Source organism: Hoplias malabaricus, chromosome 8 (genome assembly GCF_029633855.1).
Source record: "Hoplias malabaricus isolate fHopMal1 chromosome 8, fHopMal1.hap1, whole genome shotgun sequence".
In the NCBI taxonomy this organism is placed as follows: Eukaryota; Metazoa; Chordata; class Actinopteri; order Characiformes; family Erythrinidae; genus Hoplias; species Hoplias malabaricus.
In genome coordinates this window covers 33,700,332-33,724,770 of record NC_089807.1, presented here as the reverse complement: position 1 = coordinate 33,724,770, position 24,439 = coordinate 33,700,332, and the positions used below count along the sequence as shown (strand labels likewise).

The following is a 24,439-nucleotide window of genomic DNA, read 5'->3' as shown; positions in this document are numbered from 1 at the left end:
CTTCAATGTGTAAACTTAGCAAAGACATCTTATCATCCCGTATCATATCTTACACACAATCAGCCAAGAACTGCTTTACATACCACACGATCCAGACTACTGCACTAGTTTTTAATCAACATCCCAACATACACATTTAAATACACCAGCATGCCTTACAGACCTGATGTCAGAGGTTTTTTCTTTTGTTTTTTTATTTGCTTTTAATACAGATACGCTCAACACACCTCCACTCCTGTGTCAACGTGTGCTTAATGTTACTGATGTGGGCAGAGTTTCTGGAAAATAACTGATGTTGGAGAATAACAAGGTAACTAAAATAATTCATTTTGGAAGTGTCAAGTCAAGTTATTAAAGACATTAATATTGCTAATTTTAGAGATTAGTTTTGCTCCAACAGCAAATTTGTCATGATGCAAGTGCCACAATTGTATACTAGAGTGAAGCAAGAGGAAAAGAGCAAAGACGCTGGCTTCCTGCTGACAGAAACATTAATAAACACCAATAAACACCAACGAGCAGGTTAACACATTGCCTTATTAACGGCAACACTCATTCCAGCTAAACAGCGACATAAAACACAGAACAGTACAGGAGCCGCAGGGACTCGTGGAAATGCAAATTAACTTAACATGCTCAACGAGCCGCAACGGCACCAAAGGACAACGCAACAACTCACTAGACACAGACATGGGAAGGTGCTGAAATTTTATGCAGAATTTCTATTATACAGTACAAGTCAAATGTTTGGACACACCCACTCAGGGAGGGTTTCCTTTGTTTCCCACATATTGTGAATGCCCAGTACCAGTCAAAATTTTGAATATATCTAATGTTTTTTCTTTGTCTTTTATTATTTTCTACACTGTAAATGAATATGGAAGACATTAAAACTATGAAGGAACACATATAGAATTATGTAGTAAACAACAACGTGTTAAACAAACCAGAAAATGTTTTATACATTCGATTCTTCACTGTAGCCACCTTGTGCTTTGACGACAGCTTTACACACACTCGGGGTTCTCTCAGCTTCACGAGGTTGTCACCTGGAATAGGTTTCAGTGAACAGCTGTGGCCTCGTCAAGAATTAATTTGTAGAACTTCTCGCCTCCCTAATGTGTTTGAGACGATAACTTGGGTTGTGCCAAGGTAGGGCTGATACACATTCCTAAAAAGGGAATAGCCCTATTCCACTAATGACTAATGATAAGATGTGTCCAAACTTTTGACTGGCACTGTGTACATTGTGACATTATGATTTTTTTCAATAACCATCTTTTTCCCTTATTTTTCATCCCCAAATAAGTCAGGCAAATAGCATCTTGTTAGCTAGGAACTACTCTACCAGTCACTCACAATGCCACCAAGTTAAAAAGAGGCAGGAAAGCATAGCTTAACACCCCTGCAAGAGAATGCCAACTGCCTGTCTAATGGAAAAACAGCTTGCCACAGCGAGCTTACAGACATTTGCCCTGGCTAGCACTATGCTGACTGATGAGGAGAGGAGGAGGGCTTTTTCCCTATCCCCCAGAGAGCAAGGCAAACTGCTGGCAAGGACTCCTGACCTCAGATAACTGAAGCAACACTAGGGATCGATCCCTGACCTCCTGATGTCAATTCCAGTGCTTAGACTGCTGCATCACTGCATATGAACATTTGGAATATTTTACCTTAAACAGAAAGTGTCTCAAATGTGCTATAGTGTGATGAGAGACCTTACATAAACACACAAATACACACCATGCTCTCTTCCTTTGGACAAATATGTGGTGCTGAAACTGACTGTTATTGTCACCTATTGTCACTTGTTAACAGCTGAATACCCCAATATATGCAGAGTAAAAGATCCATCCATCCATCCATCCATCCATCCATTATCTATAACCCTTATCCAGTTCAGGGTCGCGGTTGGTCCAGAGCCTACCTGGAATCATGGGGCGCAAGGCAGGTACACACCCTGGAGGGGGCGCCTGTCCTTCACAGGGCAACACACACACTCACACCTACGGACACTTTTGAGTCGCCAATCCACCTACCAACATGTGTTTTTGGACTGTGGGAGGAAACCAGAGCACAGAGTAAAAGAAAAAACTTGAACAACTTAAAATAAGCACACACGGTATGTGGGCTATGCCCAGTTTTTGTCTTCTGAATTCTTGCCCAATATACCTTCTGGATACACGGTTATTTAATAAGTGCACTGGCAAAATTCCAACTGACCCCAGTAATCCTGGACATCACCTCTTCCAACTGCTTCAGGGACAGCAAAAGAGGACAAACATACATGCCAACAGCTTCTTCCCCAGAGCTGTAGCACTCTTTAACAACAGTGGACACCTTGCACATTAAAGTTTAAACCTGAACCTTTGAACTTATAACTCTGAACCTATGCCTTACTTACTTACAGTATTGCAATTGCTCTGTAAAAAGTTGCACAAATTTACAGTATTTCAATTATATACTTTTCTATAATTCTGTAATATCCTGTATATAACAGTCTTACATGTGTGCACTCACCAAGACATATTCCTTTTATGTCCAACTTACTTGGCCAAATAAAGTGATTCTAGTTATTATTTTGGGAAAAAAATCATCACTCCAACTCATCAGATTTTGGATGATGGTCTATCACTCCAGAGAACAGATTCACTGCTCCACAGGCCAGTGCTGGGGTGTTCTTTACCCTTCTAAAGCACTTTTTGAACAAGATTTGTTTTACCTGTGGACATGGGGTAAAATAATTATTCCCGGACTATCTCAGTACTTATAATATGGTCCAAATTCACCATGTCAGAGTGTGAGCAGTTAAAATAACCCTAGTTTATATTAATCCAGATCAAACTTACGGGAATATCCTGTAAAAATAATTTTTTGAGGGTTTTCTAGAGAATAGAGATGTATAGTGATGAAATGTTTAAGTACGAGAATAACTCAGTTGCTGAACGATGCACCACATTCAAGTCCACCACACGACCTAAAGGATCAGTCAGCTGAGAGAAATTTCTGGAAGTTGTAGGTAGGTTCTGGGCCACTTGGTGTCGAATATAGTGTCCTTAGTGTCATGTGCAGCAATTCTCTGGAATCCCATTGTACTGCTCAAGCTTTTCTAAGGAAAACACATAATACAATCTTTTATTAATTAATGTATTTTTTGCCAGTCTTTAGCCACTTATATAATCAGAAACCCAGACAAATGGCCAACAAAATTCTTCCATATCAACTGAGACATGTTGACCTTGCTGATTAATTACCTGTAATCCAAACAGCAGTCCTAAAAAAGGGATTCCAGTTTGCTGGAAAGGGAACTGAGACATCTTCCAAACTCCAGCTACTGGCATCTTTAGGTGGACTAGTGTACAAACACCGGAAAAAACTAGGCCTTACTGCACTCTGTCCCCAGGCTTTCTGACCAGCTGGCTGGTGTCGATCAGCACTTGCCCCCTGAGGGACACTTGACACTGCAGCCACTTCCACCTTGACAGTGTGCCTCTATAACGGTGTTCCTCTATGACAGTGTTCCTGTTATAGCCTGCAGCACAGCCCACTGGATCCCTGCAGATTATCCCTGAGTCCTCAGGACATTCCCAGCAGCTTTAGCTCTGCTGTCTCTTTCAAAGCTGCTCAGCTTCTCAGGGGGTACACAAGCTCCTCCTGCCTTCTCGGCTACCCTGTTCCTTCCGCAATTTACCCTTGAAAGTCAAGACCAGGCTTTTGAATCCACCTCAAGTGAAGTGGCCTTATTGCTACTACCCTACATTATAAAGTATACAAACCTCAAACTGTATTAAACTGAACTGAAAAATGACTGTCACTCAAATTGAAGTGATAGTATAAACAGAACACATTAACAAGTTGGGCCAGGAGAATGTTTACCACAGTGTAGAGGTGGAAGTCAGGATAAGGATACAAAGCACATTCCTTCATTCATTATCTGTAACCGCTTATTCAGTTCAGGGTCAAGGTGGGTCCGGGGCCTGGAATCTGGAATCATTAGGCACAAGGTGGGAACACACCTTGTAGGGGGCGCCAATCCTTCACAGAGCGACACACACTCACACCTACGGACACTTTTGAGCCACCTACCAACGTGTGCGTTTTGGACCGTGGGAGGAAACCGGAGCACCCGGAGGAAACCCATGCTGAGACGGGGAGAACAAACCAATCTCCTCACAGACAGTCACCTGGAGTGGGACTTGAACCCACAAACTCTGGGTCCCTGGAGAGGTTTGACTGCGACACTACCTGCTGCCTCACCATGCCGCACATGAAGGTACACACACAAATGTAAATAAATCAAGACTCAATATAACACAGATAATCTAAAAGTGGACTATGACATAAGCTAACAATAACAAAGGCTAGCCAGATGTCAAACAAAAGGGGAGAAGGAAACAGAACCCAAAACTCAAATGAACCACACAATGACACCAAAAAGGAAGCCCAAAAACTAACAAATACAGGAATGTCAAAAAAAAAAAGAAAAAAAAAGCAGAAGCTAAGAACAAAAACAAAGAGGTAGGACAGCTTGGATCAGGTCTCAGGACAGAGGGGCAGACAATGGAGCAGAAAGAACAAACTAACCAACAAACAACGAGAATACATGTGTAACAGGACACGAATAACTGGCCGAGAAAAGCAAACGGACGCTAGAGAAATACTATACAACACAAATGGCTGCAAGAGACTAAAGCCTGGCTCACACTAGAGGATAATCACACTGATTTTGAGGCTGATTTAGGCCTCCCGACAATCGCAAGAGGTCCCTGATTTTAGGGTGACTGTAAGTGATTACCCTTCCATATTATACTGTAGTGTAGAAACACAGACAGGAGGAACAGAATCCTGACAATACCAACTTATCCAGGCTTATAACAGATTTTTTTTTGCTATTTCCTGTTGTACTTCTTTGTGTTTTTATTTCCATTTCACATACTGTCTTCATCTTTTTGGAACTGGGTTTGTATACATTTGATCTATTCTTTAGTTCCTTAATAGCAACACAGGAGCTACATAAGGTGCATATTCACAACACTGTGGGCCAAGTGCAGAACATACAATAAACCCAGAGGAGAAGAAAGACACATGTTGCAAACTAGACAAGATAACAAAATCAACAAATACATAGATGGATTTGGAATTTTTCTTTAAAGAATGTCATTTGTCAGCACTGTTGCCACAGTTATTTTTATATGAAAAAAATCTACACAGATCAATGACAGAGATCTAACACAGCAGAGAGAGAGAGAGAGAGAGAGAGAGAGAGAGAGAGAGAGAGAGAGAGAGAAAGAAAGAGAGAGAGAGAGAGAGAGAGAGAGAAAGAAAGAGAGAGAGAGAGAGAGAGAGAGAGAGAGAGAGAGAGAGAGAGAGAGAGAGAGAGAGATTTAAAAACACCTGTGCGACTCTGCACCTTTATAAAGTACAATACAAAATCGATTAATGAAATGGCACAGTCTCAACCTGGTCAGCCACAATTCCATACAATTCCATCTTTTCTCAACAATCAACTCTTTTGCAGACAACCATCACGTTACAGAGTTACTGAACCAACAAATAATCTCCTTTAGCCCGGCCCAATGTCCCGCCCACAACATAATTTGATTGGTAGAAATGTGGGCCAACATTTGCTTGCACTGATAGAAAGTTACACAGGCTGGTATGGAAAGCTTAAGTATTGACCTCCACATCCCTGGGGCTATACACCCACGTCCAACTATGTAGAAAAGCCTCTAGAGACAGTCTATGTAGAAAAGCCTCCAGAGTCAGTCTATGTAGAAAAGCCTCTAGAGTCAGTCTATGTAGAAAAGTCTCTAGAGTCAGTCTATGTAGAAAAGCCTCCAGAGTCAGTCTAAGTAGAAAAGCCTCCAGAGTCAGTCTATGTAGAAAAGCCTCCAGAGTCAGTCTATGTAGAAAAGCCTCCAGAGTCAGTCTATGTAGAAAAGCCTCTAGAGTCAGTCTACATAGAAAAGCCTCCAGAGTCAGTCTATGTAGAAAAGCCACTAGAGTCAGTCTATGTAGAAAAGCCTCCAGAGTCAGTCTATGTAGAAAAGCCTCCAGAGTCAGTCTATGTAGAAAAGCCTCTAGAGTCAGTCTACGTAGAAAAGCCTCTAGAGTCAGTCTATGTAGAAAAGCCTCCAGAGTCAGTCTAAAAACAGGAAGCCTCTAGAGTCAGTCTATGTAGAAAAGCCTCTAGAGTCAGTCTATGTAGAAAAGCCTCTAGAGTCAGTCTATGTAGAAAATCCTCTAGAGACAGTCTATGTAGAAAAGCCTCTAGAGTCAGTCTATGTAGAAAAGCCTCCAGAGTCAGTCTATGTAGAAAAGCCTCCAGAGTCAGTCTATGTAGAAAAGCCTCTAGAGACAGTCTATGTAGAAAAGCCTCTAGAGACAGTCTATGTAGAAAAGCCTCTAGAGACAGTCTATGTAGAAAAGCCTCCAGAGTCAGTCTATGTAGAAAAGCCTCTAGAGTCAGTCTATGTAGAAAAGCCTCTAGAGACAGTCTATGTAGAAAAGCCTCTAGAGTCAGTCTATGTAGAAAAGCCTCCAGAGTCAGTCTATGTAGAAAAGCCTCTAGAGTCAGTCTATGTAGAAAAGCCTCTAGAGACAGTCTATGTAGAAAAGCCTCTAGAGACAGTCTATGTAGAAAAGCCTCTAGAGACAGTCTATGTAGAAAAGCCTCCAGAGTCAGTCTATGTAGAAAAGCCTCCAGAGTCAGTCTATGTAGAAAAGCCTCTAGAGTCAGTCTATGTAGAAAAGCCTCTAGAGTCAGTCTATGTAGAAAAGCCTCCAGAGTCAGTCTATGTAGAAAAGCCTCTAGAGTCAGTCTATGTAGAAAAGCCTCCAGAGTCAGTCTATGTAGAAAAGCCTCTCGAGTCAGTCTATGTAGAAAAGCCTCCAGAGTCAGTCTATGTAGAAAAGCCTCTAGAGTCAGTCTATGTAGAAAAGCCTCTAGAGTCAGTCTATGTAGAAAAGCCTCTAGAGTCAGTCTATGTAGAAAAGCCTCTAGAGTCAGTCTATGTCGAAAAGCTTCCAGAGTCACTATAAGGTGCTCTGAAAATATTTAATGGGTGGTTTTCCATGTCCAACATGGACCAACACCAATATGTATTGCATCAGCGAATCCAATCACAGCTGGAAATAAGAAAAATGCAGTTTTGAAGTGCCTTCATATACAAACTGAGCTAAAAGTTTAGCTAAACAACAGGCTCCTCTGAAGACCAGGCCCAGAGATCACCGCCTCATTTGAGCAGCTCCAAAAGCATCATCACAGGTCCTGTGAGCACAGGCAAGGAAAGCGAGCCCAGGCTAGATTAGAGTAAAGGGTAACACTTGTAGCCTGCCCCTAGGCACTGGATTGTGGAGGGAAAACAGCATCAAATAGACTCTTGTTAAAACTGTTCTTGCAACTGCCATATTTCCAGAATTAAAGCACAAAAATATTCAACAATGTAAACACAGAGAACAACAAAGAGAAATGTGACCTTATTACAAAACCAAGGACTCAGTTTATTCAAAGGGCCCTTGGATAAATATTCATATAAAATACAATGCCTAGCCAAAAGTTTGTGGACACATGCTCATATAAAATATTTTTCTAGGGAGTTTAGCATCTTTTGTTGCAATAACTGCCTCTACACTCCTGAATAGGCTTTAAACTAGGAGGATAGAATAGTTTTCAACCCTTCACATTATGGAACATTATTATTTCTCTTTAAATTAAGCACACACAGTTTGTGCCCAGTTTTTTTCTTCTGAATGCTTGCCCAATATGCCTTTTGGAACCAAGGGCATTTAATCACGAGTTTGTTCCCCTTTTCTGCAGTAGCAACTTCTAATCTTCCGGAACGGCTTGATATTAATGAAGTGAGGAACTTATGTTGGAATATTAGCTGTGGATCCCAACACCACCCCAACTCCTATCAAAGGTCTCGGCTCTATCACTCCAGAGAAACCAGTACCGTTGCTCTACAGCACAATGCTGGGCGGCTTTATAACTCTCCAGAACACACTTAGCATTCAGCAGAATGACCTTAATCTCACCTTCTCATAGCAGGCATTTCTACGTTCCAATCCCAAAGAAGCTGAATTCCCTCACTGTAAGGGGGGTCTACTTTTGAACACACAGTGATTCATCTTCACACAGTTTCATCATGTGCATCAGTGTAGCCCTTCATCAGTTCCTTTCCATTCTCTTGGCAAATTTGTAAACAACAAAATCCTATCAAATTCTTGACAGGGTTCAGATCATTAGGAACGAAGAGTCAGCTGGAATCAAGCTGCTGCTGAGAAGCTATGACAGAGAGAGCAAGAGAGCAGCTTTTAAAGTTCCTCTTCAAGCAGTTCCACGCTCTTCCTTCTGTTTCATCAGCACACTCTTCTTTGTATTTCATCTCTGATTGGTTAACTTGAATTGCGCAGAATAATCTGCTGCGTATCAGTGTGGTTTGTGTGTTAAACATTAATAAACTTGTGGAAACACAACAGCAACAACAACAACAACAACAACAACAAAACCACTGAAGCGGGTGAACAATGCACAGGGATCAGTCAAGACGAGCCAGAACTAAACAGAGAGAGAGAGAGAAGCAAAGAGGAAAGGCAAGAACCAATATTATAAACAAATAATGAATAAAAGAACGTAAATAAAGTAATTCAGACATAAGAGAGACAGACAGAAGAAAAGAAATGGGAACAGGGAGAAAAGGTAGAAAGATTGGGTGGGTGGTGCGAGAAAGAACATTGGCATGGATAACAAATGAGGGAGAAGGTAAAGTAATGGAGGGAAACAAGGAAAGATAGATTAAGGAATTCAAAGGGAATGAAAAAGTCAGAGAGAGAGAACTTGTAAATGAGAGGGAGTGAGAAATAGAGGGGACAGATGGGTAGAGTAAGAAGAGAAATTGGGAGAAAGTCTGGCAAACAAGAGTAAGGGGAGGGCAGAGGGAAAAAACAGGAAGAGAGAAAAAAATAGAACATAAAAAGGGGGGCTAAGGCAGATAATAAATGTTTGTGAGAAAGATCATAGTTAATGGCTTAATAGGAGAGAGTACATCGGAAGTAAAGCGGGAAACAGATGGGTAGACGAAGAGAAAGAAACAGTGAGGGTGTGTTATAGTGCTCCTTGATCTAGTGTGGGGTGTATGAGAGAGAGAGAAAGAGAGAGAGAGAGAGAGAGAGAGAGAGAGAGAGAGAGAGAGAGAGAGAGAGAGAGGAGGTGGAGCTTTCTCTGTACCCTGGATACAACAACATCCTCCTAGGTGGATGGGATCCTGGTGTTGCATATTCACTAGCATGATTGTTGCATGTAATTATCCAAAACACACCGACACACACACACACACACACATACACACACAAAGACAACATAAACAAACAAACACACACACACTGAAACTCACCCATAGACACACACATACACTGACAGTGAGTGGGCCTGATGTGGAGCTGCCTGAGAGCAGATGCAGGTTGTAAGAGAGAGAGATGAAGGCTCTCAGCAGGAGACTGATGTTTTAATCCCCTGCGTGTGGAATGCAGAAAGCTTCAAGATTCCAAGGATACTGGTTAGTCACAGCACATGAAATGGGAAAAACACTGATGCGCTGAGGTGCACATAGAGAACATATCACTTACAGCTTGCACCTGTCACGAGCAATAACAGACATGAATTTCAAATTTCAATTTTATGTACCGTTTCTGTCCAAGGAAAAACATGTATGTCCATTTTTGTTGATTTAAAGTTTACTACATCAGTCGAACACAGCCGCTGTCTTTCACGTTGCGTGACAATTTCTGGACCAATAGAAATGCTCCAAAATGATTTGGAATAAAATCTTTTTACATTGAATTCCGTTGAATTCCAATGAAACCTTATATAAAATTACATATATATATATAAGGCGGCACGGTGGTGCAGCAGGTAGTGTCGCAGTCACACAGCTCCAGGGGCCTGGAGGTTGTGGGTTCGATTCCCGCTCCGGGTGACTGTCTGTGAGGAGTTGGTGTGTTGTCTGCGTGGGTTTCCTCCCATAGTCCAAAAACACACGTTGCAGGTGGATTGGTGACTCGAAAGTGTCCGTAGGCCTAGGTGTGAGTGTGTGAGTGAATGTGTCTGTGTTGCCCTGTGAAGGACTGGCGTCCCCTCCAGGGTGTATTCCCGCCTTGTGCCCGATGATTCCAGGTAGGCTCTGGACCCCCCGCGACCCTAAATTGGATAAGCGGTTACAGATAATGGATGGATGGATATATATATATATATAGAGAGAGAGAGAGAGAGAGAGAGACCCTGAACTGGACAAGTGGTTATAGCCAATGCATCAATAAATTAATTAATGAAAGTGTGTGTGTGTGCATCATCCAATTTTCTTTTCGCCAATTCCACCCATTAAATATTTATAAATACACATGCATAAACCCAGCTGATCTTTCTCTTTTTCATCCTCACTTTTTCATCACCTCTTCAGTGTCTCTGTGATGGTACCCTCAAGGCTACATATTTGTACCTTTAATTAGGGAACAGAATTGTACCACATTCTCTAGGTGTTGGGCCAAGACTGCCACAGCCTTGCTTTTACAGGGGACAAAAACTGAGGGCAGTTATCAGAAACAGCTGAAAGGCCTAGTCAGTGGTTGTAGATAAAGAGAGCATGGGCTAGTTGGGGAAATACACTGTAGAGGTGGAGTAGCTGAGGTGTATTGTATGTGGAGGTATGTGGAGGACAGGGCAGGTGAGAATGAGTAGGGAGCCATGCTGTGTTATTGTGAATATTGGTGATGTATCACATGAAAATGACATGAAACTGGTGGCACTGAGCATGCATTAACGGTGCCAGTGGTGCTAAGTACTGCCTTTGTCACCAGGGAGGCCAGTGTGGATTTATGGTTGCTGATGATTAAGGGTTTATAGAGCTGTAAATCTAGCTTGGAGGGGGGTGGGATTTAACCACTTTCCAACAGACACCAGACTTCAATGTTGAGTCTTCTGGAGGTGCCAGGGGCTTAATTCAGTGAAACACTGAGAAATGCCATCAGGTAGGGGAGTGCCAACCTGATGACCCCTGTGAAGAGCTAGTGATGCAGTGGGTGGTTTGGACACACTTGGGCTGGGCTCAGTGAGTAAGCCTAGGTGTTAAGGGTATCTGGTTGCTGATCGGATAATAAATGGCGACGGCAATCTTAGTGGTTAGGTGTAGGATTTAAACAACAGGTGAGAACAGAAATATTATGGCTGCAGGTAGGGAGAGATTGGGGTGGGAACTTTGTAAAGCTCTAATGGATTGACATAGGACAGTTTACTTCCTATTTAGTATATTTCCTACTTAGTATTTTAGTGAATTGTAGGTAGCTCCAGGGTCCTGAGGTTGTGGGTTTAAGCCTCGGTCCAGGTGATTGTCTGTGAGGAGTTTGGTGTGTTCTCCCTGTGTCTGCGTGGGTTTCCTCCATGTGATGCGGTTTCCACCCACAGTCCAAAAACACACATCGGTCAGTGGATTGGCTACTTAAAAGTGTCCATAGACAATGTGAAACTGTGTGTCGCCTTGTCTGGCGCCCCCACCAGGGTGTGTACCCAGCGATTCCTGCCTTGTACCCAGCGATTCTGGGTAGGCTCCAGACCCAACACAACCCTAAACTGGAGAAGCGGTTACAGACAATAAATGGATGAACTTAGAAACTTTAACTAGAAGCAGTGAACGGGTAGTGAAGTGTCAATAGGTTTCCATCCAATGCTGACAAGACTGAAAGATCCAAATTACACCTGCACCTCATTTTGTGCAGACTCTCATTTGAGCATACACCTGCAACTGCTATAGTTAGCCTATGTATGTGTGTATCTGTGTGTGTGCGTGTGAGTGTGATGCCCAGGTTGTCAAAGACAGTGTGCTACATGTTCAGTAAAGGAGTCAGGGGTCAGCAGGGACATTAAGCAAGTAAATGGGAAAAAATAATCCATTACAAGTAACTAATTACTTCTTTCAAGCTGCATTGCAATTATTTTTATATTACTACATACTCGCATGCATAAGGTAATCTCATTACTGAATACGTCTATAGTATTCTCTAAAACCCTGAATAAATACAACAGTAATTACAGTCCCCGATTTAGAACAAACAGCCATCAGCCAACTTCACCAAATATGCTAATCACACTCACTGCATTTACTCAAAAGTCAGTTATGCTTTATCATAATTATGAATGCTAATACTGTCTTTAAAGCTAACCTGTTCATAAACAGCTGCCTCAAAATATAATCTTCATGAATAATATGTAAAGTTTGCAAAGCTGCTCATGAATTAAAATAATGTCTGGTCTGTTCAAGAGTAGGGGTGGGAATCACAGGGAATCTCTCAATACACGGTCAGAACATTTGTCACTGTGGTGGTAACTTCAATGGTTCATATTATTACCTTTAATTAGGGAACGTAATTGTACCTTACACAATTATAATTGTAGATTTTAAAATTCTGTTGATTTCATACACTCCATTTTATCTCCAGGATTTATATTCCGTTCTTTTATTTTCCACAGTTCTATAATGAAAGATTACAGATATTCACCTCTCCTGTAACGTAATGTACCTTTAAGGAACGCAACTCGACTTTTAAACTTTTAAACACTGTTGTACCTTTTACACTGTTTTTACCTTTAGTGACCAATAATGTACCTCTACGGTAACTTTTTGTCTGAGAGTGTAGGATATTATCATGTTATGTTGCCCACAATAATAATTATATCATGATACTTTTATTCTGAAACGCTTGACATTTTGCAAGATAATTCTCTATGACACCTCATGGCACCTATTTAAAGGAAGAGGATAAAATACTCTATAAATAAGCAAATATTGTTTTAAATAAAAATTATTTGAACTATAATTATTTGAACTATGTGATTCTCGTAAATAAATAGTCTGACTTGGAAGAGGACAGTGCCTGTGTGATTTGTTTTCCCGCAGTGTCTGCCATTTCATCTATTTATTATATATATATTCATCAGAATAGCATGGTGAGATGCTTCTACAGTTATTTACAGGGATTATCGCACGTGCACACCTCAAATCAAACTTAAAGTCATAGCTGTGGGGCAGCACATGCAAACAGAAATTATGTTACATTCTACAGGTCATTTATATACAAGAAATCCATGCTTTAATTTTATACATTTCATTAAATTCTAAGGATGTTTCCTCACACTTTGCTAGCTCTCCAGTCGGCTTAAAACCATTCTAATGTGTTTATGAAGCCCTGGTGTCAGTAAATGGCTATAAACAACAACAAAAAATAAAAATTAAAAAAAGTTTTCGGTCTGTTATGCTAAGGTTTCTCTCTCTCTCTCTGCTCATGGCAGAGAAAAGGCATCTGGGGTTATTTAAGACAGTGGAGAAAACTGCATACTTTGAAAAGCACAAACCGAGATGAGGATATTGCTCTGTCCCTGCTCCATAGGGGGGTGATATTGATTTATTTTTGCTGTTTTGAATCACTTAAGGTTGAAATGTCTCAAAATTTGGAAGAGCATGAAAGTAAACACAGACAAAATGGCTTTACAAATAAGTGTGTGTGGTAAATCAAACGGTGAATAAAACTGACAAGTTATCTTCAGCCACATACAAACAAGTCATTTTTCTTCTGAAATACAGCGTTTCAACTTAAAAGACACAGAGATTCTGAAAATATTTCCCCACAATCGTATACATTGCCTTAAAGTGAGTAAATGTAGCATAATTATCAGAATTCATTGTTTAATATTACACCAAATCATTACAAGCACCATTACTGTAATATGTTAAGTTGTACAAAATTAAATGACACATTTCGCCCGCCTATACTGTGGCTGACACATCACACATAATTGAAGCTGCATTTATTTTTAACACAGCCAACACACCTAGCAACATGTGTCTTTGCATTATGGGTGGAAAATGGGGCAAACGGGGAGAACACACCTAACCTTTACAGGCAGTGACCAAAGGGGGAAAGAAACCACAACCCCAGGATCCCCAGGGTTAGCAGGAAAAAAATGATATATAATATATATAGTTTTAGTTTTTATTTTTTTTCTGTTAACACATAAGCCCCAAAGAGACAATACTAAGCAATCTAGTTTGAAAAGGAATGAACAGAATGCTCTATGAGTCAGCTTTACAACTGTGCTTCTCCCCAGCACAGAATGAGAACAGGGCTAGAACTGGCCACTACTGACTACTGCAGTCTTAGCCTCCATTTCATCTGTCCTCAGTGAGAACAGTGAGGAAAAGTTGAGGTTAATTCAATTATTTGTGTGAAAATCTCACAAAGAAAAGATGCTTAAGTTACAGCAGAATCCCAGGTTTTATTTATTTATTTATGAATTTTGCTCGTGCTTCTGACTGAAATTACTGACTTTGCTGATTATTTCCACCCCAGAAAGAGAGGCCATCATGATCTTAAACTGAGTACTCTTAATGCAGGTCAAGAAACAAATACAGAAGACTGAAAATATGAAGCTGAAATAATGCTCGGTTCAGTGCATGAGTGCACAGATGAACAACCCTCTCCAAAGAATACACACACACACACACACACACACGCTAATTAAAGCATCCCAGCACTCTGTTAAAAGCTCCTCAGGGATAAGGGCCCTCTGAGGGTTAACAAAATTTGCTTCCCTATCACCAGCCACACACCTATCATTGCCAGGAGCTAAGACCCATAAACCAATAGACAGCATCCATCTAGGGAGGGATACATTCATGCAGCCACTGTTTGTCACACTGAAGCTTCTCTAACAGTGCTCTCTCTCTCGCCCCCACAGAAACACACACACACAACTACAGTAAATGGAGAGCACTCTATACTTCATAAAGTCAGTGCACATCACTAGACAAAAATAAGCAATTCAGTTTCCATTGATGCTGTAATACACACACATACACAGAGAGAGAGACAGAGAGAGAGAGATTATAAAGAAGCTGGACACTCACAGCTTGGCAGAAGATCGGGTATTTGATGCGGTTGATGCCTCCAGCGAACACAGCGAAGGTGAGGGCTGTGTGGAAGCAGAAGTTCTGGAGCATGTGCCATCCCTTACGGCTGATCCGGATCGCACTGTCAAAGAAAGAGGAACACACTTAATAGTAAAATCAGTCCTGTGTGTGTGTGTGTGTGTGTGTGGAGCATTTTACTTCAACTCCCTATGTCCCCCATGGTGTTCTCGCCTTGAAACATCTCCTCTTACATTTGCTTTAATTATTAGTCACTCGCAGCTCATTCCGACAAGCAGTGAAATTCTGTCTGAAGCTGGGATTCTAAAACTTTCTATTTATGCTGCATTTATATTTGTAATGAACAGATCAGTCCTGGTGCTAGGAGCTGCCTTTTTGGTCTCAAAATGAAATGTCTTTGGTCTTTTTTTGAAATGTTGCTGTACAAAATCTTAGCACAACTTCAAATTGCCCTGGAGGGCCGACACAGTTTGTGTATGTAAATGCACAAAAAAAGAAAAAAAAAGCTCTAGAACACAAGCTTCATCATACAGTGCTTTCTCATGCCCAAAGTTTTCACCTGGGGCTTTGGCATGTGACACAGAGTGGATGTAAAACAAATGAGAAAACAAGACTAGTAAAACAAGGAAATAAGACTGAGGATATGAGCCTAACACAGAGGCAGGGCAACACAGACAGTCAACTGGAGCCAACTGATGTCAATGTAAGGAGATTTTATAGATTTTTTATTTATTTATATTTTTGGAGCATTTTCCTAAAAATCAGATACATGTTTTCTCTGGACAGCACCAATATATTAATTTAATGGTGACTTACTCTAACCATAACTACCACTAGCCTAAAGCTAATCCATACTCTTAGGGGGCTTTCATGTGACAAGCTTTCTTTGTGTTATGGAACACCGTTGGGCTCAAAACATGTTGGATTCTCCATGTTAACATGCAGCATATAATTTTGTGTTAACACAAATAACACAAGTTTGTGTATTTGGAATTGTTCGCTGTGGGTAATCATGATGTTCGTGAATCATGATTCTTTACTGCCACGTACTGGTGTATGGCCTTATTGCTGAAAAAACATAAAGCTGAAATGATGAAAAAAATCCAGTGTTTAATGTTCTAAACAATGTGTTTTGGGAGAGTTTGTATAAACATAATATTGTTGAACATTTTAAAGCATAAAGCATAGTGCTCCCTCTCTGTGAATTAATTATGTCTCAGTATGTGTCACACACATAGTGTGAGAGAATAGTGATGCTTGTTTGATATAAAATTATAAAAAGCTTTAGAGTATTTTATGAAGTTATATAATAATGTGCATGTTTACAAATATTAAGGTATTAAACACCAGAGACTTTTATTGTGAAAAATAAACTTCCAGTTGGCATGGGGATCAGCTCATTAGTGTTGCTGTCTTCACACTGCTCACGTAGGGCTCAACGTAGCCATTAGTCAGAACTTAGCTCACTATGTTATGAATAATGATAATGTGATGAAACGTAGGGGTTACTTTCACAGAAGATTTATGTTTTGTTGTCAGCTACAATGTGTGAAGTAAGTCCTATTGTGAATATGTAAGTACGTCCGGATTTGAGGCCTCCCATAGGCGGAAGCTTTAAAAAGCGTGTAAACATGTTCTTTTTGGTCACATTATCACGACTCAATTTTACATGTTAATGCACAAAATTTTAATAATCAGTTAATGCGCATGTGTTCACACGTTTAGAGCCCAACGGCGTTCCATAGTGTGTCACCGTTTTGCGCCCCACTTGGCTTTGAGCGGCGTTTGAATCATCAGAGCGTGTTTTTTATTCAGGCTTGTTGCTAACATTCTAACTGGCTAAATTCATATGTGTAGTGGCCTCGTAAATGTGAAATTGTTATCCGAGTGTGAATCTGGTAATTCGCCATTCTGTGTTTTTCCTCACTATGTCATGATATACTTTTAAAGTGGTGTTATAGAACTCTGGGTACTGGGAAACTGTGCGAATGTGTTTCTCATCCACATCTACAGTATCTGTCAACCCGCGGCGCTGCTTGTGTTACATCATACACTTCACTCCATTCATTCCTGCACTTAGGAAAGGTCAGCAGAAAGTAGGTCAAAGTTCAATTTGGATTAATTTTGAGCACAGCAGCCAGGCAGCAAAACAGCGCGGTGGGCACCGCTCATGGTAGCACAGCGGTAGAGTGAAGCTCCTCTAACCATGCTACCCCAACCTCACACACACAAACACACACTGCCAATGGAGAGCACTCTATACTTCAGTGTAACTACAACGTAGATGTAATGCAGTAATATAAATGTAGTTTGCTCAAGATGCCATCTTTTTGGTGACTAAAGCTCAAAATCTCAAATGATTCCCTGCCCACTATTTAGTGCCCTATAGAGCTCATGAAACTATACCCACCTTCACAAATGCACGATAACTCGAAATGTTTGGGGCGTTACCCTGTAGGAGCTAGCTCCTAGAAAAAGATCATGCCGTGGTTTATGCGTAAAAGGGGCTTAGTTATTCAACTTCATATACTATATTTGAGGGTTATTGTATGATCTATATTGTGCACTGTATAAGGAGTATAAAAGTATTTGGAATTTGAATTTACATTGCAATGTTTCCATCACTATTGAGCATTCAAAGCGAGAAATGTAGTCTTGTTCAAGCAGAGACGCTTTTATAACCATAAACACTAATAGAGTGAATCTGACTTTGATTATTGACAATGTTAAAATATATGTTTCACAATATTAAGATAGTTTGTTTTTTACTAGTAATAGTTTTGTAGCCATATCATCCTGACCAGGGTTGTGATTACTGGACACTGGGCAAGAACACACCCTGGACTGTGTTCCAGTCAATCAGAGGGCACCCACACTGACCCAGCCACTCACACCTTTTGGCAATTTCACATAGCAAATGTGTTTTTGGATTCTGAGATTTAACCCACCAGACTCCTCGCAGACAGTGACCCGAGGCAAAGCTCAAACCAAGGAACCCAAGATAGCAAAGAAGAGAGCGGACTTAAACAAACACTCCTGTTTGGAAATAATGTAGAGTGAATGCAAATGTAATACACTATTTCACCTGCTACATTATAATTTATCACAATAATTATTTAAAACACAGTCCTGACTGTTAAAACTCTAAAGCCAGATTGGCTTCAGTTTAAAGATCAGACCAGAACTGAATGAAACACCAGTAATGAAGCCCCTAGTAAAAGATGCAGAGCAACTCAGACCTGATCATGCCTGAGATCTGATGCCATTTTAACAGTTCCTGATTATGATTAATGGCCGATGTCCAGGAACCTTCTAGTACTGCATTATCATTATTGAATGTCCATGTATCTACCATGCGCATCTACAGAGCAGCCCTATAATAAAGCAAAACAGCAGATCATTATATCAGCCTACATAATGACTAAGACAAACACAGGAGGCATTAGTGTACATTATCTAATGCAGTGATTCACTGCAAGATCACTGCTAAAAAGCAAGCATGCAGGAGGAATTCATTAGAAAGGAAGAAAAAAGAAAGAAAGAAAAAAAATGTATGAGAACAAACAACAGAAAGATAAAATGACAGAAAGAAAAAATATATAAAGCAAGAAAAAGACATACTCTGTGATGAAAACAGAGTGAACAATTTGCACTGCGCTCAAATAACCACACAATGCACTGCAAAAGTAATGTACAACATCTGTAGACTAGCAGATAGACCCTCCTTAATTTAGCTCCCCATAATAGTACAATATATAGTGAATAGGGAGTCATTTCGGACACAGGGCAGAGTATGAATAAGAAAAGTCAAAAAGGAAAAAATGGACAAAAAGACAGAAAGACAGCAAGACAGAAAAAAGGGAGGGAAACAAAAAAAGAAAACTAGGCAAGCCTAGTTTAGCCGTGCTGCCATTAGCCATATAGCCACTGTCACAGAGGTGTTTCTGGCATTTCAAAAACAGGAAAGCTCAAAATGCATATCCTTGTCATTGAAATGTCTGGAGAAGTTTTGGTGCTTCATATCAATGTCTTTGTTTACATGTGTTTTTTATTAAGTGATTGTCCTGTACAGAAAATATAGAGGGCAGGACTAATAAATGCAGAAATGAAAAAAAGGATCACAAAGTTTTGTTCATAATATATAACACAGTAATCAGTGTTTTTCTTGTTTATTTTATTTAAAAATAAATGCTAGATGATCTACCACCAAAGAACCAAAAGCATATTGTTGATTTTAAGAATTACAAATACTTATTTATTCAATGTATCAGTTCAGAGTAAAGTGAAGTGAAATTTAATGTGGCTATGCGCAGCTATATGTAGTTTTATAAACACACTAACACTACAAAATGTCTCCCTACCACTTCCCTTTCCAATATTTCAGGCAAAGACACATACTAACGTGAAAAAAACAAGCCTTCTCTCTGAAATATAATATGTATGCAAATGTTACAAGACGTTCTGCTGAGCTTGTGAACAGCGGAGAAACATAGCTAACCAACACAGAGCCATGTGTTTGGTGTTGCACCAAACACAGCCCCAGAAACACACACAAACGGAGCATGTTCCCATCTTATTTCCTATTATTTATTTATATGAAACTTTGTAAATGACCCCGTCCAGCTCCACTGGGCAACTGTATTTGCGGCTCTGAGCTCTTTCTTGAGTTACAACATGCCCACGGACGAAGCCACAGTTCGCGCTGAAGAACCTACTCTTCTTTGGTTCCAGCTGGGAAATATTTTTTTCTAGTTCCCAAACCAGTTTATGTTGGTGGAAACATGCTGAATGGTTCCAAATTTAGTTCATGACCTGGAACCATTGTTTGTGGAAAAGCACTATATGAAATATGGCCGAACTTACAACAGATGGTGTAGTAGCGCCACCTTAAGTTCTCTCTGTGAAATATGGCTAAACTAACAAAAGGTGATATAACATTCCTATTTGTGCATGCGTGCTACAACATTAGGAGTCAGTCAGTCAGTCAATCACTCAGCCAGTCAGTCATTCAGCCAGTCAGTCAGTAAGAGTAAATGCCTCTTCTAGGCTGGCCCGGTAGGAGGTCCGGCAAAAAGAAATTTAAAATGTTGGAATAAAAGAAAAATGAAGCAAGAAAAACAAAGAAGGAAATAATGAATGAAAGAAAAAAGAAGCTCTTGCCAGCAGCAACGATGAGTCAACACTCTCTTTCTCTATCTCTTTCTCTCTCTCTTTGGCCATAAATCATCTGCAGTGTTGGGGCAGAGAGAGCAGTGAAGCAGCAGCAGTATCAGTAGGTCAACAGCATTAACCTGCACCACCACCAGCACACTGCAGTGTGTGTCTGTGTGTGTGTAGGCCTATGTGGTTTTGGGGTGTGTGTGTGTGCATATGTCCAATTTTGTGACACATATGTCATGTTGTGCGAACCAAAGCATGTTTACACACTCATACTGTGGGGACCTGTCTTCCTTAAGGGGAAGAAAAGCATGTCCGCATTATGTAAATGATGTTTTAAGCCGAATATATGTGGTTGTATATGTGTGTGGGTAGGGTGGGGTGTTTATATGTGAGGATCAGATGTTCAAGTAAAGGTAGGAGAATCTCACTATTTGTGTTATTTTAAAGACATATTGGTAATTCTCACAATGCTTTTTAAAATGTATTTATTTATTTTTTCCATTTAATATTTTAATGTGAGGGCAGCATGGTGGCGTAGCAGATAGTGTCACAATCACACAGCTTCAGGGACCTAGAGGTTGTGGGTTCAAGTCCCACGCCGGGTGACTGTCTGTGAGGAGTTTGGTGTGTTCTCCCTGTGTCCACGTGGGTGTCCTCCAGGTGCTCCGGTTTCCTCCCACAGTCCAAAAACACATATTGGTAGGTGGATTGGCAAGGTGTGAGTCTGTGACTGAATATGTGAGTGTGTGTTTCCTTGCGAAGGACTGGTTCTCCCTCCAGAGTGTGTTCCTGCCTTGCGCCCAGTGATTCTGTGTAGGCTCCAAACCGACCGTGACCCTGAATTGCATAAGTGATTACAGACAATGAATGAATTTTAATGTGAAAAGATCCTTACAAGTATAACAGGGCCAACAAAATTTTTGTGTTTATATACATTCACTGACTGACGTTTATTTCAGGGCACGACCATCAGTTCATTGCAATTTTTAAGCAATTTCAATTACAGTATAAAACACAGCCAAGAGGTTTATGTTTGAGTGTGATTTCATTTCTTTCCTGTTTTTTAAGGGTTCATATCAATATTGGAATAATACTGTATCGACTAAAATTAAAATAAAATATATTGTGATATGCCCTGTGAAGGACTGGTGTCCCCTCCAGGGTGTATTCCTGCCTTGCGCCCGATGATTCCAGGTAGGCTCTGGACCCACTGCGACCCTGAATTGGATAAGCGGTTACAGATAATGGATGGATGGATGGATATTGTGATATAAATTTTGGTCATATCGTCCAGTCCTTATTTCTAGTTAAAACTCTTGTTTCTCCTGAAAGATAACCATGAGATACAAGGAATATATCTGACAGAGCCAATCAATATCTTCAAACTTCTTTATTCTAGTTTCATTGTAAGTTTCTATAACACAGAAAAGGCCAAATGCAGCGGGTGGAGCCATGTGTCATGACTGAATGCAGCTAGAAAAAGTGTAAGTGGACAAGTACCATAACTGAGAGGAAAAAGTGTGTGGAATCAATTTCTACACTTAAAAAAAAACTCACATTCCCTTACACACACACACACACACACACTCACACAGAGTTTAAGTGTGTAGATGCAAGCACACATCTTTATGACTCAGTGTCTGTTAGACAGGTCTGACTCACAGCAACCAGCTTAGAGAAGAAAGTGAAGAAAAAAAGAGAGAAGAGATGAAAGCTGAAGCAAGGGGAGTGCAGTGAGAGAGATTCATGAGCTGAGACACACTGTCCACTTCAGTCCAAACCCACTTTTCCACCTGATGAAGAATGCTCTGCTGAACTGTCTGAAGTATGTGTTATATGAGTGGGTGTGCGCTGGGCTGAGCTGGGATAAGCTCTATTCGAGAAGACGCGTAATGAACCATTACTATTCTGTTTGATCAGACACACACACACACACACACACACACACACACACACACACTCACATACACACACATACAATAACCTATGAGAGCTGTAAGAGCTTAAGGGTGAAAGAACACTACTGTCACCAAGCCAGGAAATTATTCAGGACATTGCACTAAACACTGTATGTCACAGTCAAGAATTTTAAACTTTACAGGCTTGAACATGCTTTTCTTGGTAGATATAAAGAAATCATGTGATACTGATACAAATAAATGCTAAATAATTTAACTGTCAGACTAGCCACATGGCTAAGTGCAGATTCACCCCATTAGGGTGTGCACAAGGTGCATATTCATCCTAAGAGCCAGTCTGTTGTGGTATTCACTGACAGCAATATCTTGCTTGGAAGATTTTATGGTTTAGTCAAACTAGTCCAACATTCATTTGACACCTCTTCAAATGGGAGATTTCAACTACTTTTAGTGCAATCAAAACTGATACAGGCATTCATCTGTGCACACAAAGCAGAGGTCTCAATGCCCAATGCAAAGCAAGGGCTAGAGGGGTATAAAGCCCACATGAAATCGACTTTCTCTGAGGTGATATTGATCCATCCAATTCTTCTGGGATAACTGGTGTTTCTGATCCAGAATCAATTATCCAACATCACTACTTGACCTTACTATGATTCTCATTACATTTTCCATTCAAGCTTTTTATGCACATATTTTAAATTTGCAAAAAAAAAAATTATGGAAAAGTTTACAGGTATTCACATTTATGACATTTGGCAGCTGCTCACGTCAAACAACAATTTAAATCATGTTACAGATGGTAGGTAAATGTACTCAAGTAAGAGTATTGTTACTGTAGAATAATAAATAAAAAGTAGTCACCCAACTGATTACTTGAGTAAAAGTAAAAAGTACTAAGTGAAAAAACTACTCAAGTACTGGGTAACCTCTGCTTGAGTTATAATACACCTGAATGCACAGAGCCTCTGTTGGAAGTCTCGACAAAACAAAACAAAACAAAACAAAACAAAACAAAACAAAGAGATCGTACATTGGACCGATGGATAAAAATAAGTCATATGTAGCGAGCAGAATGTAGCTCAATGTACACTGTCAGACAGTTTGTCGCTGTGGGGGTACCTTTTGCTGTCTTTGTGGTGGGACCCTCAAGGGTACATTTTTGTATCTTTAATGACTTTAATGACCTTGATGACTCAGGTCCTGTATATGCTGGAGGGGCGTCCCAAATGTAGCAGGATCTGAACAGTCCAGAACAGTTTCTGGATGGCGGAAGCGGCTCGTATAATCCGCAAACTTTGAGCACGAGTGTGTTCTCCCGAAAATAGGGAACATAATTGTACCTTACTTTATTGTACAAACCGGATTCCAAAAAAGTTGGGACACTACACAAATTGTGAATAAAAACTGAATGCAATGATGTGGAGGTGCATCTAACATTTTACACAAATCACAGATCAAAAGTTTACACTGAGAGAATGTATCAATTTAAAGGAAAAATATGTTGTTTCAAAATTTCATGGCGTCAACAAATCCCAAAAAAGTTGGGACAAGGCCATTTTTTACCACTGTGTGGCATCCCCCCTTCTTCTTACAACACTCAACAAACGTCTGGGGACAGAGGAGACCAGTTTCTCAAGTTTAGAAATAGGAATGCTCTCCCATTCATGTCTAATACAGGCCTCTAACTTCAATCGTCTTGGGCCTTCTTTGTCACGCCTTCCTCTTTATGATGCGCCAAATGTTCTCTATAGGTGAAAGATCTGGACTGCAGGCTGGCCATTTCTGTACCCGGATCCTTCTCCTACGTAGCCACAATGTTGTGGTGGTTGCAGAATGTGGTCTGGCATTATCTTGTTGAAAAATGCTGGGTCTTCCCTGAAAGAGATGAGGTCTAGATGGGAGCATATGTTGTTCTAGAACCTGAACATAGTTCTCTGCATTAATGGTGCCTTTCCAGACATGCAAGCTGCCCATGCCACAAGCACTCATGCAACCCCATACCATCAGTAATGCAGGCTTCTGAACGGAGCGTTGATAACAACTTGGGTTATCCTTGTCCTCTCTGGTCCGGATGACATGGCGTCCCAATGTTCCATAAAGGACTTCAAATCGTGACTCATCTGACCACAGTCTTCCATTTTGCCACACTCCATTTTTAAAGACCCCTGGCCCAGTGCAAACGTCTGAGCTTGTGGAGCTTGCTTAGAAATGGCTTCCTCTTTGCACCGTAGAGTTTCAGCTAGCAACAGCGGATGGCACGGTGGATTGTGTTCCCTGACAATGCTTTCTGGAAGTATTCCTGAGCCCATTCTGTTATTTCCTTGACAGTGGCATTCCTGTTTGAGGTGCAGTGTCGTTTAAGGGCCCAGAGATCACGAGCAT

The 24,439-nt window shown here is 40.6% G+C and overlaps 1 protein-coding gene across 4 annotated transcripts in view; it reads right to left on the bottom strand.

Annotated features, from left to right (window-relative positions):
- The window catches only part of LOC136706058 (adhesion G protein-coupled receptor A3), a 251,218-nt gene that overhangs the window by 15,743 nt on the left and 211,036 nt on the right, over window positions 1-24,439 (bottom strand). For all 4 annotated transcript variants that reach the window (XR_010804108.1, XR_010804107.1, XM_066679962.1 and 1 more), the window contains one exon: window positions 14,955-15,078. Coding sequence is in view for 2 of the 4 variants with exons in the window: in XM_066679962.1 (XP_066536059.1) it covers window positions 14,955-15,078 (124 nt within the window). In the remaining 2 variants the exon portion in view is untranslated. The remainder of the gene's footprint in view (window positions 1-14,954; window positions 15,079-24,439) is intronic.